The sequence below is a fragment of the Arachis duranensis genome, chromosome 8 (assembly GCF_000817695.3).
Source record: "Arachis duranensis cultivar V14167 chromosome 8, aradu.V14167.gnm2.J7QH, whole genome shotgun sequence".
Taxonomy (NCBI): domain Eukaryota; kingdom Viridiplantae; phylum Streptophyta; class Magnoliopsida; order Fabales; family Fabaceae; genus Arachis; species Arachis duranensis.
In genome coordinates, this window is record NC_029779.3 from 48836721 (window position 1) to 48854788 (window position 18068).

An 18068-nucleotide genomic window follows, 5' to 3' on the forward strand; every position below is an offset into this window, starting at 1 on the left:
TTTTAAAAAATAAATATTATCAAAAATAAAATTGATCTTTTAAAATACTTAAAAAATTATAAATTATAATTGATTTTATATAATTTAAAGAAAAAATCAGTTTTTTATAAAGAAAAATCAGTTTTTAGATAAAAAATTTAGTTTTTTTTAAATAACGTCGAGCTCTAATTACCTGCAAATAGCCGACCACATCACCTAGTCAACTCGCAAAAAAAGAAGAGAGAGAGAGAGAGAGAGAGAGAGAGAGAGACTATTATATAAATTTTATTAAAATACAAAATAAAATAATTATATTTATAAATTTTATTTTAATATAAATACTAATATATTTTTTTATTAAAATTTTTTGCCTTTTCAAACACTTTTTTCAAGTTCCGTCTGTACTCCTACATACTCATCCTTTATTAAATTAGTTTGTACTTAATATAGAAAATTTGGAATCACATGGCTATTTTAGTCATTTCATATAATATTTTAGTCTTGTCCATGTGTATCCAAACATACTATTAGACATTACATTAGTGTCTTGTACATCGTATCCAAACATAATACACAAAAGATAATTTTTAGTGTCTCCATCCTATTGTCTCTGTCTCAGTGTCATGTTCTGTCCTGTCTCTAAAAATAAACGTAGAACGACATCGTTCTATAAGTTGTTTTCGTTATGACTACACATGAACATATCAAATTATTTTATAATATTTAATTATTAATTTTACATGAATATAATTATTGTTCCAGGGCTTATCTAAGAATCGGATGATTGGACTCAAAGGGAAGGCCCAAATGATTGAGGATGGGTTTTCGACTAGCTTTACATCTGGGAGCCGCTGTCTGAGTTGTGTGTTTTGAAGAATGGGGGGTGGTACCTGCAAAGACACTCCGATGCCTAAGTTAGCAAGGGGTTAAGGAGGATTTAAAAATTGGAACTTAGTTTTACCTGAGTGTGTCAGTGTATATATATAGAGATGGTGAACCAATAACCACAGTTGGAGTAGTTCCACTTCTGATGGTGGATAACCGTCCATTTATCTTAGGGTTGTTGAGATATCTCTTCTAGAAGTGGGTGAGAGATTTTAGGAGGCAGTTACTTATTTGAATAAGTTCAACTGCCAGCTCATGTTGAATCCGACCTCTTTTGGAGAAGTCGGGTGAGCAGTGAAGGCCAACCCTTTGGATTGGGTCTTTTGAGCTTAATTGGGTCTAGCCATTGCATTGGGTCAAGGTAGAAACAGTGCCCATACTCAAGTCCGATCTCTTATTTGCGAGTTGGATTAGAGTATTAATTGAATTCGGGGATGTTTAAGTCGGGGTTAGCTTCAATCCCTTTGTGTTAGCATGAATTCTAGAAATTTTCTAGCATTCACTGCAAAGGTGCATTTATGGGAATTTAGTCTCATCCCGTGTGCTCTTATGGTGCCGAAGACTTTCAAGAGATCGTCCAAGAGGCAGGTGTCATCCTTGATTTTCACCAGCATATCGTCTACGTATACCTCCATTAACTCTCCCAGATGAGGTGCAAACACCTTATTCACCAGCCTTTGATATGTGGCCCCCTGCATTTTTATTTTAATCCAAATGGCATGACCACGTAACAATAATTTGTCCTGGACGTGATGAACGACGTCTTTTCTTGGCCAGGCTTGTACATCGGGATTTGGTTATACCTTGAGTAAGCATCCATGAATGACAAGTATTGATACCCCGAGTTGGAGACCACTAGGATATAATATTTGGTAGAGGATATGGGTCTTTTGGACATGCCTTATTCTTTCCGACGTCTTGTCCTATCTGTATCTCTTCAGTCTTTCCTCCAAGCTGTGGTCGTAACTCTTCTTTAACTCGGACTCATCCGAGCTCAACAGTGTTGACTTCTTTGCCTTTACCTCTTAGGTTAAAGCTTTCGTTGTAACACTTTCTCGTCAACTTCTGATCTCTTTTGATGGTGTCAATCCCTTTCGGTGTTGGAAACTTCATGAAAAGATGGGGGTAGAAACCACTGCTCCAAGCCGATTTAGGGTTGTTCTGCCTATCAGGGCGTTATAGGCAGAAGTTACATCGACGACAATGAAGTCAATGCTTAGAGTCTTGGATTTTACACCCTTTCCAAAAGTGGTGTGTAGAGAAATGAAGCCCAATGGTTTAATGGGAGTGTCCCCTAATCCGAAGAGAGTGTCAGGGTAGGCTTTTAACTCCTTCTCGTCCAGTCTCAGCTTGGCGAATGCTGGCTTGAACAGGATGTCTGCCGAGCTCCCTTGATCCACTAGAGTTATATGTAGATAAGCGTTAGCGAGAATCATGGTGATTACTACTGGGTCATCGTGCCCAGGCACAATACATTGTCCATCTTCTTTGGTGAAGAAAATGATTGGAAGGTCGGGTCCTTCATTCCCGACTTGGTAGACTTATTTCAAATGTATTTTTCGAGATAATTTGGTCACCCATCCTCCTGCAAAGCCTCCCGATATCATATGAATATGTCATTCGGGGGGTTTGTGGGGGCGGACTTCTTCGTCCGTGGCCTTCATCGTCTCTTTTTCTCTTCACATAATTGTCCGAACTTTCTATGATATATCTGTCTAATCGAATTTTTCTGGCCAGTTTTTCTATCACATTTTTCAGATCGTAGCAATCATTAGTGGAATGTCCATACAACTTATGGTACTCACATTATTCATTGATGCTTCCCCCCTTTTTGTTCTTTATTGGTCGCGGGGGAAGTAGCTTTTCAGTATGACAAATTTTCCTATAAACATTGACTAGGAAAACTCGTAGGGAAGTGTAGGAATGATATCTTCTGGGCCTCTCGGACCCGACTTATTCCTTTTTCTTGGGCTCCATCTCCTTTTCCTTTGATTGGTTGGAGTGCCCTAGTCGCCAGTTGGGTTCTTGTAACCTGACGTTTTCTTCCATATTGATGTACTTTCCAAACTGTTTTTGTACATCACTCAAGGAAGTCGGGTGCCTCTTTGAGATGGACTAGGAGAAAGGTCATTTTCGGAGTCCATTAACGAGGCCCATTATTACTGCTTCAGTAGGTAAATCTTGGATTTCCAAGCACGCTTTGTTGAACCACTCCATGTAGTCTCTCAGGGGTTCTCCAACCTCCTGTTTTACTCCTAGTAGGCTAGGAGCGTGCTTGACCTTGTCTTTTTTAATTGAAAATTGCTCGAGGAACTTGCACGAGAGATCATCGAAGCTGGTTATCGACCTTGGGGGGAGGCTATCAAACCACTTCATGGCCACCTTTGTTAGGGTTGTCGGAAAAGCCTTACAACGAGTGGCATCTGATGCGTCGACTAAATACATCCGACTTTTGAAATTACCGAGGTTGTGCTTCGGGTATGTCGCCCCATCATACAGGTCCACATCGGGGCTTTTAAAGTTTCTGGAAACTTTAGACCTCATGATATCCTCAATGAATGGGTATTCTTCTCCTATTGGAGTGTCTTCTCGATCTCTGCGGGAATTCTTATTTCGGAGATTGGATTCCAGCCTTGAGAGCTTTTCTTCAAGCTCTCTTTGTCGCTCGATCTCTCTCCTTAGACTTCGTTCCGCTTCACACTGTCGTTCCAACTCATGTTCTAGGTACTCTAGCCGATCTTGGTGACCACGTAGTAGTCCCATTAGGTCAACAGAGTGGGGCTGTCCATCTTTTCCGGACTGATGAACTTTAGAGAAAATCCTTTTTGATCCCTGGGTTTGGAGGGATCTTCGCCGTGTTGTTCTTCCTTTTCTTTTAGGGATATTATTTTCCTGTCGTTGTTAACCACGTCTTGGTGTTCTTGCTCATACTCCGATGCGGTGTGTCCATCTTCTTGTTGGTCGTCTGCCATCACTGGTTGATCTTCCAGGTTCCTTGGCAACGGCACCAATGTTCCGGGACTTACCTAGAACCGGATGATTGGGCTCAAAGGGAAGGCCCAAATGATTGAGGATGGGGTCTCCGACTAGCTTTGCGTTTGGAAGCCGCTATTCGAGTTGTGTATTTTAAAGAATGGGGGTGGTACCTACAAAGACACTCCGATGCCTAAGTCAGCAATGGGTTAAGCAGGTTTTAAATATTAGAACTTAGTTTTACCTGAGTGTGTTAGTGTATATATAGATGGTGAACCAATAACCACAATTGGAGTAGTTCCACTTTTGATGATGGATAACCTTCCCTTTATTTTGGGGTCGTTGAGATATCTCTTCTAGAAGTGGGTGAGAGATTTTAGGAGGCAGTTACTTATTTGAATAAGTTCAATTGCCAGCTCATGTTGAATCTGACCTCTTTTAGAGAAGTCGGGTGAGCAGTGAAGACCAACCCTTTGGATTGGGCCTTTTGAGCTTAATTGGATCTGGCCATTGCATTAGAGCATGGTAGGAACAATTATATATGAGTCTTTATTTTTAAATTTATGAATTATAATTAATTATACTATAAAGTAGTGAAAAGACAAAAGTTAAGGAAAAAAGAAGAGAGAAATTTAAAACATAAGTTGATTATTAATAAAAAAATTAATATACGGACATATGCAAAAAAAAAGAAAAAAAATGAGAAAACAGAAAAAAATACATTATATTAGAAAAGAGAAAATATTTTAAAAAATAGTTTATTAACCTCTATTTTTTAAAATTATTTTTAGGTGGCATCTATATTAAAATATTATCAAAGTTGTTAGTAGTTAAGTTAGTAATGTTAGTAGTTAGTAGATGGATATTTATGAGACTAGTTGGTAATATTTCTATAAATAGAGTGATTTTTGTATCATGTAACAACAACTTCATTATCTTCACAAATAATCTTATTTTGCTCTTTTCCCAAAAATTTAACATAATATCAGAGTCATGGTATCTTCTTTGAAAAGGATAAGCCATTAATTTTTTGGTGAAAAATCACCATGCTTCTTTTTCAAACTCAAATAATCAGTCCCCGATATCTTCTTCCTCTCTAATAGCAGAATCATCTTCTAACGTAGCACAAGATCCCACTAGTCCGTTCTATATTCGTTCTCCTCTAAATTAATCATCTGTTTTCAATATGGAGCGTTGCAATAACCTAGTGTTGTCTTTGCTATTTCATTAATTCATTCCTTCTCTCCCACTATTACCCAAAATTATGGTAATTGAGATCTGAAACGCGTCTTCACGTGCCTCTCAAAGTTTGTTGTTACTGTCACTTCTTTTTCTTTTTATCTTCTTTGTCCCTTTTCTCTCTTTCTTTATCTATTTGTTCACCCCGCTGCCGGCCACCTTTGCAGCGTTCCCGATGTCCACTTTCTTCTTCCCTTATTTTTCTTCCTACTCCTTTTTTGTTATCTCACTCTTGTCTCACTCTCAAACACAGAAATAGAGCAAAAATCCTATTACTTCTTTCCATCAGAATCGCCGGCCCGCGACACACGCCTCTTCCTCCTCTGTATCACCGTACGTTGCTCACGTCTTCCCCTAACTAGACCAGAGGACTTGTTCCTCCTCTTCGTCATGACAGGCCCACGCCGCACCTCTCTCTTCCTTGCGTCTCGCGTTACACCCCTCTTTCTCTGCGTTATCGCGCTGCATGCCTCTTCCTTAACCATCTCATCGAAACTTATCAAAGTTAGAGATTATTGACATCTTCCATCCACAGCTTGCGAGAGCATATTAAAATATTATCAAAGTTTTTAGTAATTGAAAGTTAAGTTAGTAATGGGTTAGTAGTTAGTAGATAATATTTATGAGGTTAGTTGGTAATATCCTATAAATAGAATGATTCTTGTATTATGTAACAACAATTTCAATGCAAAAATTTGACTATCTTCACATATAATATTATCTTTTTATTCTGCTTTTCTCCCAAAAATTTAACAATTCATGTGATACTTATTAATCTATTTTTTGTGTGGATGATATTTTTAAAAGAATCACATAATGATTTAAATGATAAGTTAAATTTGTAGATATAAGTTTTAGAAATATATATTTACGTATAAATTATAGTAAGAAGGACTAAAGAAGTATATGAAGTTTTAATTTTTGCACCAAAAGAGAAAATATTAACATAAAAGTAAAATTGGAAAAAGATTATACTAAAAAAAAAATTTTAAATATATTAATTATATTATTTAAGAAAAAATTAAGATAATGAAGAAATAGAAAATGATATAAATCATATGATTAAAGTGAGTTGGTCAGAATAATAGTGTGCTAAGTTTTATATGCAATAAAAAAATATATTTTAAAATTTAAAAGTCTTGTGTGATAAAAAATAAACATAATTTTAAGCTAAAATGATGATTTTTAAATAGATGAATAATCATACATACAAGGAGAAAAAATAATCATGTGAGTATTAGAATTTGTGACATTTAAGTTAAAGCATGCATTATTTTTTCTTAATGCAAAATCTAAGTAGACACACACAATTAAGAAAAAAAAATCCAAGTCTTCTTCTATCCAAAGTCTTCCTCCTAAATAGAATTTGTGACATTTGTCCGTCATATATTTCCTATTATTATTATTATTATTATTATTATTAGAAAATAAATAAATAAATTTTTAATTTTTTAATTTAAAAATATTTAAATTTGTAGACAATAAAAAATGTAATAACGTTTTTAAATTTTTTAAATGCAAAATATTTAAATTTTTCATATTTTACGGAAGACTTAGAGGTTAGATAATAAAAAATATTTTTATATTTTTAATTAATAAATCACTTATTTATATCCCAGATAAAAAAATTAGGATCTATTTGTCATTTGTTATTATTATTATTATTATTATTATTATTATTATTACAACAAAAACACTGTCGAAGAAGAAAAGAGAAGAGGAAGAAGAAGAGCATTTTCGCTTCGTTCCCAAATCCCCAGAGAAGTCAAACAAGTCTTCCTCTGAGAGAATCACTCATCCACCAAGGCACTTTACAAATTCCAAATTTTTATTTCTTTTTTTTTCACAATTTTTATTCTTTTTTAACTTTTGGGTCTTCTTAGTTCTTAGTTCTTCTGTTGCTTTTGGTAAATCAAAAATCAAAGTTCAAATCTTTGGGTAAGTTTTTCTCTCTGTGTGTATGATTATGATTACAAAATTACAGATCCACTTCAATTGAAAATTTTTAGGAACTTGGGTTTGGAGAAGAAAAGTGAATAGTGAAGAAGAAGAAGAAATTGAAATTGGAGTGAAATGCCGGAAGAGGAGTTGGTGGACATAAAGTTCAGATTGTACGATGGGTCTGATATGGGGCCATTCAGGTACTCTTCAGCAGCCACAGTTGATGTTCTCAAACAAAGGGTTGTCTCAGATTGGCCAAAAGGTTCTAACTTCATCATCACTTGTTTACTTTCCCCCTGAATTACGCTTTTTTTTTGGGTGTTTTGATGCTGCTTAGTGTTTATGTCCATTTTTGGGTGTTTGATTTTGCGTTTTTCACTTGTTGAGCTATATTAGTTGCTGTATGTTCATGATTATTGATTCATATGAGTAGGGGAATGCATTGATATGTCGAATTTTAATGTTTGATACTATGTTTTATTGTTTCTGATAAGTTTGTCATTTTATGTGTGATCATGTGATGTAAATATGCATATCAGGCTTGTGTAATTAGTTAATTTTGGGAGTTTACAGTTGGATTCAGCATTTGTAAGTCTCTTCTTAAAGCTAAATTATGGTAGCTTTGGTTTCTTTGGCTTCTGTAGTTATTTTGTCAAGTAAAATTTGATTCGGCTGGTATCATTCGATATATATAAAGGGAAAGAATGAGGTGGTGATCTTTTGTTTTCCCTCAAGGTCCCAAAACACTTCCTCGCCGAAACTCTGAGCAGCCAGGAGGAAGTGTTTTTGCATAGATTTCAACTACTGAACAAACAGGAGGGAACCCCTCCATTCCTTAAAACATGCAAAGAAGAGGAAGTCCGTCCTCCTTCACACACACTTTCATTTTCCTTTTGTGTCCCCTCTTCTGAAAAGCATCCAAAATTAGGTTTTGGCTGCACCAAAGCTTCCATGCTTTCGTTCCTTTTCCTTTCCGATCCTCTTCCATACATTATTTTTTGCAGTGTTTTAGTCCCAACAGTCATTCATCATACATGCCTTAGTTGGTGCAACAACTCCAACCTTCACACCTATTTAGGAATTAGGATATGGATGTCAATTCCTATGTGAAGCATGATATTGCAAGATGCATGTTTCATCACAAATTTCTTGCTTATGAATAGAAAGCTTTTGTTTTGCTTATACCTTTACAAGTATTACATTTGATTTTGATAATTTGAACTCTTTCTTTGACCTTGATAACAACTAGCTCCTATTCACATAAGGGAAGAAAGAAAAAAAAAAAAACTTTGTATATTACTATTGGAACTAATATTCCAGCAGGGAAATTCAACTTCAGAAGCTTGTAAAGTAAGATTATCCAGCATGGAAATTCAACTTCCAGCATGTATATTACTATTGGGCATAAATGACCATTCAAATTTTCTCACCTAGTTAGCTTAACAACCTCTTCTTGTTTCTACTCCTATTCTTTCATAAAATTTGATGAAATTTTTTGCCTTAGTAGGCTTGGGGTTCCTATCAACATCCCCTTTCAAAATCCATCATATCCTCAAGGTGAAATGTAGGAAGTCCCCATTGAATGTAAGATCCAACGAGTTTCCAAAGCGTGGGAGGTTCTGCCATTTGACAAGGACTGCAACTTATAAAGCTGTATCTTTATATAAACTTTCTTCCCAAATTCCAGCTTCGACTATTTTATGTATATGCACCTGAACTTTCATCCTGTTTTGAGGAAAGAGCTCCTTATTTTTATGCATTTTCTGATTTTGATCTTGCAGCAGTTGGTTCATACCTGTATCAAATCTTGAATAGGTTAGCTTTTGAGGTTGAATTGTAATTGGTGTCATACCAATATTCTGGACAACTCAACCACTGGCTGACTCTCAGGTTTAAAATCAGAAAGACACCTAAGTACTTACCACTTCGGATTGTCCATTGATGGAGGGTGGTAGCAGTAGTGAATCAAAGCTTACCCTTTGCAGGTGAGCAGTGCAACAAAATGTGCAAATTTGGTGAGTTGATTCACCAGCACCATTACAGTATCCAAGCTCATAATAGTCTTTGGTAGCCCTCATAGCAAAATCCATATACAAATCAGTCCATGTATTAGCTAGAATAGGTGCGGGAGGCTTTATGGAGAAAGTGCTAAATATGTAGCCCTTCAAAATACAATAGGGTTGATATTCTTCTGTAGTTTCTCTGAAATTTGGAGTGATCCGTTGAAAGTGAAGCGAGTCATGGGATTCTCTCTATTCTTGCATTAACAAAGGGATTTTCTAGGATCCCCTAGGTAATTCTGCCCTACTTCAATTTCCCTTCTGCACTCGGAGACCTTGACGGGAGTTTGGATTAATAGTAACTCTTGCATAATACTTAAGTTTCTCATCTGTGATCAAATCTTCCTCTATTCCCACTTGGGTATTCTGCAGTGCCCAAAGTCCCACATCAGGTAGTATGGGATGTTTGATGTTGTATTTAAAGAGAAGGTTCTTTCCCCTCAATAGCTAACTTTTAAGGTGTGGTTTCCGACTTTCTTAGGTACTTAACACACAGTTAATTGGGTCATAGGTCAAGCAATCTTACCATATGTTTTTTTAAGTAACCTCCTATAGTACTGTTAACCGAAGGATTCCTCCCAACCCTTTTCAAACTTGTGGGGGTTGGCTCCTCCTCTATGGCTTACATTTTCTTGGGGTAAGTTGCCACCCTTTATTGAAGATTTCCTCCTAGATGCACCAGTTTAAACTGCCTGAAGCTGCAAGTTATTCTATTGTTAATAAGTGACACTGTCTTAACAGCTCCAAAACTAATCTCAATTCTCAAATCTTCTCTATATGCTTCATATTGTTGCTGTATATAAGCATGTCATCCAAAAATACCTAGTCAGATCTCCTCAACCATGGCTTGAGAACAAATTTTGTAAGACATCCCTATGACGGGTATTATGAGTTTTTGGTTATGCCAATTGGTTAATAGCTTAAATAATTCCCATTCCTCTTCCAAATTTCAGGCACTAGTGGATTTTGGTTATCAAGCCATGTGTAAGGAGATTTGCCTTAGTATATCGTGAAGCTCATCGAAGATTGAAATTTTGAAATTTTTCTGGTATTATGCCTTATAGCTCTAGCATGTAACACTTCAGCCACTTTTGTTCTCAGACTCATTCTTTTGGTAGTGAGGATATCTTTGGAGTTTTTTGGTTGGGATTTCATCCTCCTTTAATATAATAGCATTGTTTTACTCTCTTATAGGTCTTAATCTTGTAAGTTAGATTAAGTCTTGGAATTCATGTAATGCTTGTGGCACGTCTTAGAAAGAAATTGATGACCCTTGGGCTGATGCTTTTGGATGAGGTAACTAATCGAATTGGATCCTCTCAAGCAAAATCCATATGACCAAGTCGTGTTATTTTACACCGTTGATTATACTCTTATGCATCCCACACATGGTTTCACCTTCGTGATCAATGCTAAAAGAAACAATACAGGACTTTATCATGTGAAATTTCGAATGAAAAAATTCCATTCTCATTAAAGTAATACTTCTCTTCATTCTCTTTCAACACCATTGTGGTTTTCCATAAGATTTAGATTCTGCATAAGGCAGGATAACCCTCAAGAGTCATGTCTTCCCTGCTTCATTCATGAAGTTCCAGCTCTTGGAAGTTATCTTCTCCCCCTCCAAGAATCGCCTACAAGTCAAGACCAAGAAGTACCTTCATCCCCTCAAGCTTCATTTAGGGGAAACAGATGTTATATTATCTTACACTACCAGCACTTTCAAATTCCATCTCCTTTTTATTTATCTTTTTTGTGTTTTTTTGGTCTTTCCTACCTCCATTATGAATGAACTAATACTTTCTATTGACAGTCTGAATTCTTCAATAACTTTGGTTGCTAAACAATTGCTTTAAGCACCACTAAGGATTTGATATGATCCATTCCTTTGATTTCACCCTACCTTTGGTTGTAAATCCCATAAACTTTAGAAAGAGCCAGTAATTTTTGGTGCCTTTCTCAACAATAGAGCTCTTGGGTTTTAGCCCATTGTTCCTTTCCCTTATACCAGCATCAAATGGATGGGTTAAGGGACATATCCCTGCCTTTTGCTATACTACAAACCCAAGGCCCTCCTTTGTCTTTTTATGTCAATCTTAGGACCATAAGAAATTATGTCGAACTAAAATACATGATATCAAATAAGAAATAACACAGAATACATATTTTTCTTGGCCTAACTGAAATGAAAATTTTGCTTGCTAAGTTCTTCACTTTGCTATCATGCATTTCAGATTGAGGACCCTATGAAATTCCCTTATTTGTTTACCCGAATAGATGTTATAAGGGGGGAATTAATCATGGTTATCTGTAACAAAATGTGGTATTTACTGATTCAATCAACTTGTTTACAAATGATTATTTGTGTGGCTGAATTGGGTTCTTGTTTACACCTTATTTAGAATAAGGTATAGCTATAGTTGTATAAAGCTCTTATCTTGAGTATCATTCTTATGGAGTATCTTTCCTTCTATTTAGTTTCATATTCTCTCGTTTTTTTTTTCCCCCATTTGATTGTAGGCAAAACAGTCACCCCAAAGGCAGCAAATGAAGTGAAATTGATTAATTCTGGTAAAATATTGGAAAACAACAAGACTGTTGGTCAATGTAAAGTACCATTTGCTGATGTTGCAGGCGGTGTCATAATAATGCATGTTGTTGTACAGCCATCTCCTGCAAAAACAAAACCTGGTACGTTTGTATTGATTTATACATATAAGAGTGCACCAGTTTTAGTAACATTAAATTTGGGACATCAGATATTTTTATTTTTTTTATCATTTATCTAATTGTTTACATCAATTACTGCTGTTTATATATCATATTTGTTTGAATATTTGTTCTTTTTGGCGGTGGTTATTAATTTAACATGTCCCCTAATATTCATTGATGGATTGGTTTAAGCTCCTCTCCAGAGTATTTCAAATTTCAATTTTTTAAAATCAAATAGATGATGTAAAGCTGGAATAAAACCATAGTTTGTGGGAGCACCCTACTCATTTCCATAGATTTCTACAGATGGGATCTTTTTTTTCTTTTTAAGTTTTCTTTTCATGTCAAAATTTGGGTCAAGAATGTCAAAGGAAACTAGGTGATGATAACCAAAATTAATATAGGTCATGCAGATGCATGTGACAGGCTTTTGATAATACCATTTTTTCACCATGACATTCTAACCTGATTTATAATATCAAGTGCTAGTTTTAGGTATGAACAAGCTGGTCAATATTTTTGTGTCAATGAGAATCTTTATTTTTGCACATTTGGAGCAGTTTGTATAGGAAGCAAGGAATCTTCAGTTCTTTTGATCTGAAATGTCAATAACAAATGCCAAAATAAGTAGCATATGAATGGGGGAGTTATCATGTTTTTGTGTTTATCCTCCTATTCTGTATATGGTGGTCAGATACCATTTTATGTAAAATTGGTTATCATATATTACTTCTTCTTGAAACAGATTATTTGCCACACCATCCAACCACTGCTTCTGATTTATTATTGATTGCTGTTTTTGGGTTATATTTTCAAGTCAAACAATAATGTAGCTCTTACCATTGTTCCATTGTGCACATTTCTTTCTTTGGTTAAGTGATGCATCATAATGGGGTAAGGCTTTTTTCTATTGTTATTTTTTCTATTCTAATAATGTGGAGGGTAAGGAGGAGAATCATTCATCATAAACTTTAAAATTATGCAAATTAATCCATCGGACTTGCCCGAATGTGCAAAATCGTCATGTTGGCAATTTTTCCATTAATTTTTCACAAAGTTTAGGTTGTCAAACTTACATATTTAGAGAAGGGAGTGTTTTGCACATAATCCCAAGTTCAAGATGAGGTGTATACTTCACTTATTTTAGGTAAGATGCACATTTAGGAAAGTTTAGCATCTGTTTGGTTTGAGTTTTTATTTTCAATGTTTTCTGTTTTCAGGATTTGGTAAAGAAAAAATTGAAAATAGTAAAAATGGGATATTGTTATTTCCACTGTTTTCAACTTTTTCTTGGTAAAATTCTAAAAACAGAAACACTAAAAATGAAAATAGAAATCAATTAAGGTTTCGTGACTAAACTACATATGTTGTAAAGTTTAACAAGGGATGAAGTGTAATTAACCCTAAAATATTAGAGGTTGATAGTCTAAACACTTTACACTAATAGTACATCTCAAGATTATGAAGATGAAAGTTTGAATTCACATGTGATGGGGGCATTGAGGAGTGTTTTTTGCATGTGATCAACTGTAGATTTATGCTTTAATTTGAAGGATTGCAGAAACTATCCAGAATGACATTTTCTTTTTCTTGGATATCATTTCATGAACAGAAAAGAAGATTGATGATTCACCCAAGAAGATTGTCTGTGCTTGTTCCATTTTGTGAGGACAATCTGGTTTCATATTTTGGGACATCCTCAATCCTTAATTCATCAGTATCAAGTATCATCACCACTGGTAAACTACAGAAATCATCAATATGCTTGGACCAAAAAAAAAGGAAAAAAAAAAAACTCTTGTGTTTTCAGTTTTCAACATTCAATGTGTAAAGTATGTGTATACATATATAGTTTTTTATAATATTATATTATGATGATGGAGGATACCCTATCACAAAAAAGAAGTGTCTTAGTAGTTGTGACTTTCTCAAAAAATGTCATTCTTTTATTACAAAGTTCTGAAGAATTGATGATGACATAATAGCCACTTATTGCTACCATTCATTGGGTATGATGACGTTTTGTTAAACATGTGTATGGGTGGGTATATTGGTAAGTCTCAGGAATTCTATTCTTAGGCAGTATTTGACTATTAATGGCCCTAAAAATGAAAAAGAAAAAATACAAATCAAAGATGAATTACATTAACTTTTTTGAGATTTAGACCGTTTTTTGTTGTTCACGGTATTCCTCGGCCTGATGGGCCAATGATTAATCCATGCTGCGGATCTAAACTCTATTTAAGGGTCTGTCGTTGGTTAATGGATTGTTGTATGCGCAAGGTAGGATTCAAACTCCCAACATTTGTTTAAATGGATGAGTGAGCTGACCACTCAACCAATCCAAATTCGTTTTGAATTTTCTGATATTTAGACTTAACACCGTTGTTTCTTTGCACTTGTTATTACCATGATGTTGACCTCATTTAGTTTCTTTGCACTTGTTATTACCATGATGTTGACCTCATTTAGTGTAAGCATATTAAATCAAAATTTCCAAGTGTATTTCTACTTAATTATAGGTCTATATAATACACCCTAATTGATCTACAAATTCAAATATCTATAATCAAGAAGGTGCATTGGAATGAATATTCCAACTTGAAATCATGATGGATGGAGTTGAACCAAATTTGTAGCAATGATATAGTAATATAGTATTATAATGATGATGTAACGTGTTCAGCATCATATGAAGATAGAGCAGTTGATGTAACGTGAACCAAACCTATTATGAAACCAACATTTTCATACCTTCATTCTGATTTCTCGCGTGTACAATTCATGCTATATTCGTAAATATTGGCAGTAAATAAGATCGTAGCAATAGTGCTCTTCTCTATTTTTCGGTAGTCATCTTGTTTGTTTCTGGCTTTGGATGTTAAAAAGTGTATACAGCATAAGCATATAATCCTTCAAGGCGACAAAGGAGTTCTAACTTCAGAAAATTCAAGTTTTAGTTTCTATGCTAAAATTGAGGACTATACATTAGATTAGCTTGTTCCATTTCAAAAATTCTGATAATTATTTCTTAAATGCGAATGAATTATAAAAAATCGTTCTATTTTAAATTTGAACAAAAATACATAATAAAATTTTATTCTTATTAATTTTAATTTTTTATATATTTTATTTAAATCTACATAGGAATATTTAATTTTTACTGACTTTAAAATATAAATATCAAAAAATAAAAACTAGTGAATTTGTTTATATTTTGCAATAATGCTATAAAATATTTTTTTATTTCGCTATTATTGCCTGCAAAATAACCCTGCGCACAAAAACATACGTTCTCTGCTCTTTACTACATTTAGAAACTATATGTTTTTTATTCAAATAAAAAAAAAACCCTTTATTCTGTCTCCTCGAAATTCATAATAAATTTGTAGTATGATTTCAAAATACGTCATCATATAAACTACATCTGATCATGGATGCAAAATAATTTAATTCAAGTATGCTTTTCAATAATGCACGAATTTCACATTAAAATATAAGTTCTACATCTTTAATGTGCTGAAAATCTCTAAAATTAATCAAATAAGACATAGCTTTAGTAAATTTATAAACTATGATAACGAATTAACTAATCTCACCAAGATTCTTTAGAATGATGAATGCAGCGACAGAATCATTGTCCCAATCAATTAATAAATCGATACCTTTTACAACAGAGTGCATACTTTGAATCCCCACCATGACATCACCCCACTCTGGGGGCAAGAATAAGACAAGGTATTGAATTCCCTTACTATAATGCAAACCCAACTTCCCTTTATTCTTTCGCACAAGCGTGAATGATATTAATATTTATGGTAAAGGAATAGGACTAGGTATTTTTCGGTGGATTTTGGTAGAAACATTATGATATGTCACGGGCCACCCGGGTCACATACAATGCACTATACATTACATAGGAACATACATCACACTGAGAAGGAAAATTTTCAACGGCACAGAGAATGAATAAAAGTAGGGGACCCTTCCATTATTTCTTGTTTCTTTCCAACTAAGTTTCCCTTAAATTTATCAGTAGAAAAGGAGTTCAATGCTTAGAGAAACTCAACATTTTTAGCAGGTGGGTAGTAGTAATTCACTTGCTATTAATGCTTTGTAGTTTGTACAGTTCTATTAATGAACCTACCCAAGTGGGGTAATGGTTAATAAGTTGTGTGTACCAATATCATCATACCCCAAAAGAAAACAAAAAGAGATAAATGCATTAAAACAAAGGAAGGGAAGGGAAGGGAAGGGAATTGAGTATGGAACTTTGTCCTAAGTAGTAAGTAGTCCTCACCCTCGACTATTTCCTATATTCTATTATAATATTTGTACAAAACTTTTAACCACATTCCTCTGATCTGATCACATTTCAAAGACCCATCCAAACTGCAGACAAGTAGGTGAAAAATACATTTGGAATATACCATGATGATTGATTTACCTATATTTGTGTATATACATGTCCAAAAAAATTCATCCAAAAAAAATTCCAAACCACCCCAGTTCACCATATGACCTATTCTCCCCCAATAACCCAAAATCAACCAAAAAAACACCAAACATGATCATGTCAACCATTCTCTCAGACCATGACCAAATCACCAACTCCAAAATGGAGTTGAGTGTGCCTATGGTGGGTGGTGGTAGTGATGTGTCATCGTTCATCAATATAAAGGGTTGTTGACAGAATTCATCAAATACAGGACACAGAAGAAACAGAGAGAGGATAAAGGAAGGTATTGGCATACTGGAATGAAATGGTTGCACCATTGAGCAAAGGCCTTCCATCATTAACAAGGCAATCGTTGTATCTAAGCCTCTTGAAGACTTTGGGGTTGATGAGCCTTGCAGAGCTGAACCAGCCACAGGTGAGGTGTATCCTTGAGATGTCACAGCCACTGACACACATGTTCATTATCTCAACTGTGTATGTTGGTATCCCACTCGGTAGTGGGGCCGTGGGACCTTGGCTTATCACTATATCTGATTTGCTGCACTTGTTGTCACCCCATATTCTGTTAGGTTCCACCACTCCAGTGCCTGTGCCTGCCACTGATCAACAACAGGAAAAGAAATATAAAAACATTGATATACACAACAGAAATCAAACACTTTACTATCCCCTTTTTGCATCAAATTACTTGTTAAAGTGTCAAAAACAAACCCCAAAAAGAACTATTACCGAATGGAAAAAAGAAGAAAAAAAAGGTTGAACGGTAGATGAATCATTGCAGAACAAAGAACACGAAGATTAACAAAGTAAAAATAGAAAGGGCTGTTTCTGTATTTTGAAAAAACAATACATCAATACTTTACTACCTTTTTTTTGCATCAAATTACTAGTAAAAGTGTAAAAAAAAAAAAAAACAGAAAGGAAGCAACAAGAAGACAAAAATTGACATTCTTTCAGTATGGAGTTATTTTATTTAACGCAAAAAAAGGGAGGACAGCAAGGGAATCAAGCCAAAAACAATATACCACAAACAACAAAGGCTATAAAAAATTAAAACTCAAAAGTCATACCAATTATTGAAAAGAAAAACTAGCGCCAAGTACTAATTTAACATCATTTAACTTGAAATAACAATAACAAATATATTCCAAAAGCCGAGTCACAATTAATCCTAATAATATTAGGATTATTAAATCATTATGATGATTATAATAATAAGAATCAAGCCATTACTGTTTTTGCATTTTTACCATTACTACTACGATGATTAAGAAGCTTGCGGTGCACGTTGGCTCCTTCCTCCTCCACTTTCAGAGACACCGACACGGCGGTTCTAGTTCCGGTTCCGGTTCCGGATACGGCACCATTACAGTCACCACAACCAAAGCCTGAAAACGCCATTAACAACAAATAATAAATAAAACAAACTAAATAAACCAAAAAAAAAACCTCAATGTTCCTCAAGAACTAGAAACTAGAAACAATAAGGCACAGTTGCCATAACCGAGAATCACATGATTATCTTCAACAACATTTAAATACTAGTACGAATCCGATTTTCTTCAAAAAAACTACAATATCATTTACTAAATAACGAAGCCGATGAAGAAAACTAGGTTTAGAAGCGCGATGATTTAGGGAAAAAAAAAAGGTTGTAGAAGTAGAAGGTTCACGTACCGTTGACGAGGCGAAGAACAGTAACGAGTGTCGCGAAGGAGAAGACGGAAACCGCTAACGTTAGAAGGATCCGTTTAACCGAACGAAACTCCATTGAAGAAGAAGAAGAAAACGAAAGCAGCGAGTGGAATCGGAGCGAGTTG

General features: G+C 34.8%; 2 protein-coding genes across 4 annotated transcripts; one reads left to right on the top strand and one right to left on the bottom strand.

The window, feature by feature from the left end:
• The first annotated feature begins 6732 nt into the window (after positions 1–6732).
• LOC107463550 (membrane-anchored ubiquitin-fold protein 3) lies at positions 6733–13819 on the top strand. 3 transcript variants are annotated; one of them, XM_016082358.3, is made up of 4 exons: positions 6733–6882; positions 7086–7279; positions 11598–11768; positions 13402–13819. In XM_016082358.3, the coding sequence occupies exons 2-4, from the start codon at positions 7150–7152 to the stop codon at positions 13455–13457; spliced, it is 357 nt and encodes a 118-aa protein (XP_015937844.1). In that variant the 5' UTR covers positions 6733–6882; positions 7086–7149; the 3' UTR covers positions 13458–13819. The 3 variants fall into 3 exon arrangements, with proteins under 3 accessions (XP_015937844.1, XP_020985644.1, XP_015937843.1); XM_021129985.2 differs by having other exon boundaries at positions 6735–6882; positions 7061–7279; XM_016082357.3 differs by having other exon boundaries at positions 6760–7014.
• Positions 13820–16192: 2373 nt separating this feature from the next.
• Positions 16193–18062, bottom strand: LOC107463639 (TPD1 protein homolog 1). Its single transcript, XM_016082471.3, has 3 exons — positions 17926–18062; positions 17499–17636; positions 16193–16847 (listed from the first exon to the last, which is right to left on the bottom strand). The coding sequence occupies exons 1-3, from the start codon at positions 18017–18019 to the stop codon at positions 16489–16491; spliced, it is 591 nt and encodes a 196-aa protein (XP_015937957.1). The 5' UTR covers positions 18020–18062; the 3' UTR covers positions 16193–16488.
• Positions 18063–18068: the final 6 nt, after the last annotated feature.

What these genes read in the sequence shown, in the direction of transcription:
- LOC107463550 (XM_016082358.3), top strand. Translation starts at nt 7,150, where the DNA reads ATGCCGGAAGAGGAGTTGGTGGACATAAAGTTCAGATTGTACGATGGG. An exon ending in TGTCTCAGATTGGCCAAAAG is followed by an intron (nt 7,280 to 11,597) that starts GTTCTAACTTCA and finishes ATTTGATTGTAG; the next exon opens with GCAAAACAGTCACCCCAAAG. An exon ending in TCCTGCAAAAACAAAACCTG is followed by an intron (nt 11,769 to 13,401) that starts GTACGTTTGTAT and finishes TTTCATGAACAG; the next exon opens with AAAAGAAGATTGATGATTCA.
- LOC107463639 (XM_016082471.3), bottom strand. Translation starts at nt 18,019, where the DNA reads ATGGAGTTTCGTTCGGTTAAACGGATCCTTCTAACGTTAGCGGTTTCC. An exon ending in TGTTCTTCGCCTCGTCAACG is followed by an intron (nt 17,637 to 17,925) that starts GTACGTGAACCT and finishes TGGCGTTTTCAG; the next exon opens with GCTTTGGTTGTGGTGACTGT. An exon ending in TAATCATCGTAGTAGTAATG is followed by an intron (nt 16,848 to 17,498) that starts GTAAAAATGCAA and finishes GTTGTTGATCAG; the next exon opens with TGGCAGGCACAGGCACTGGA.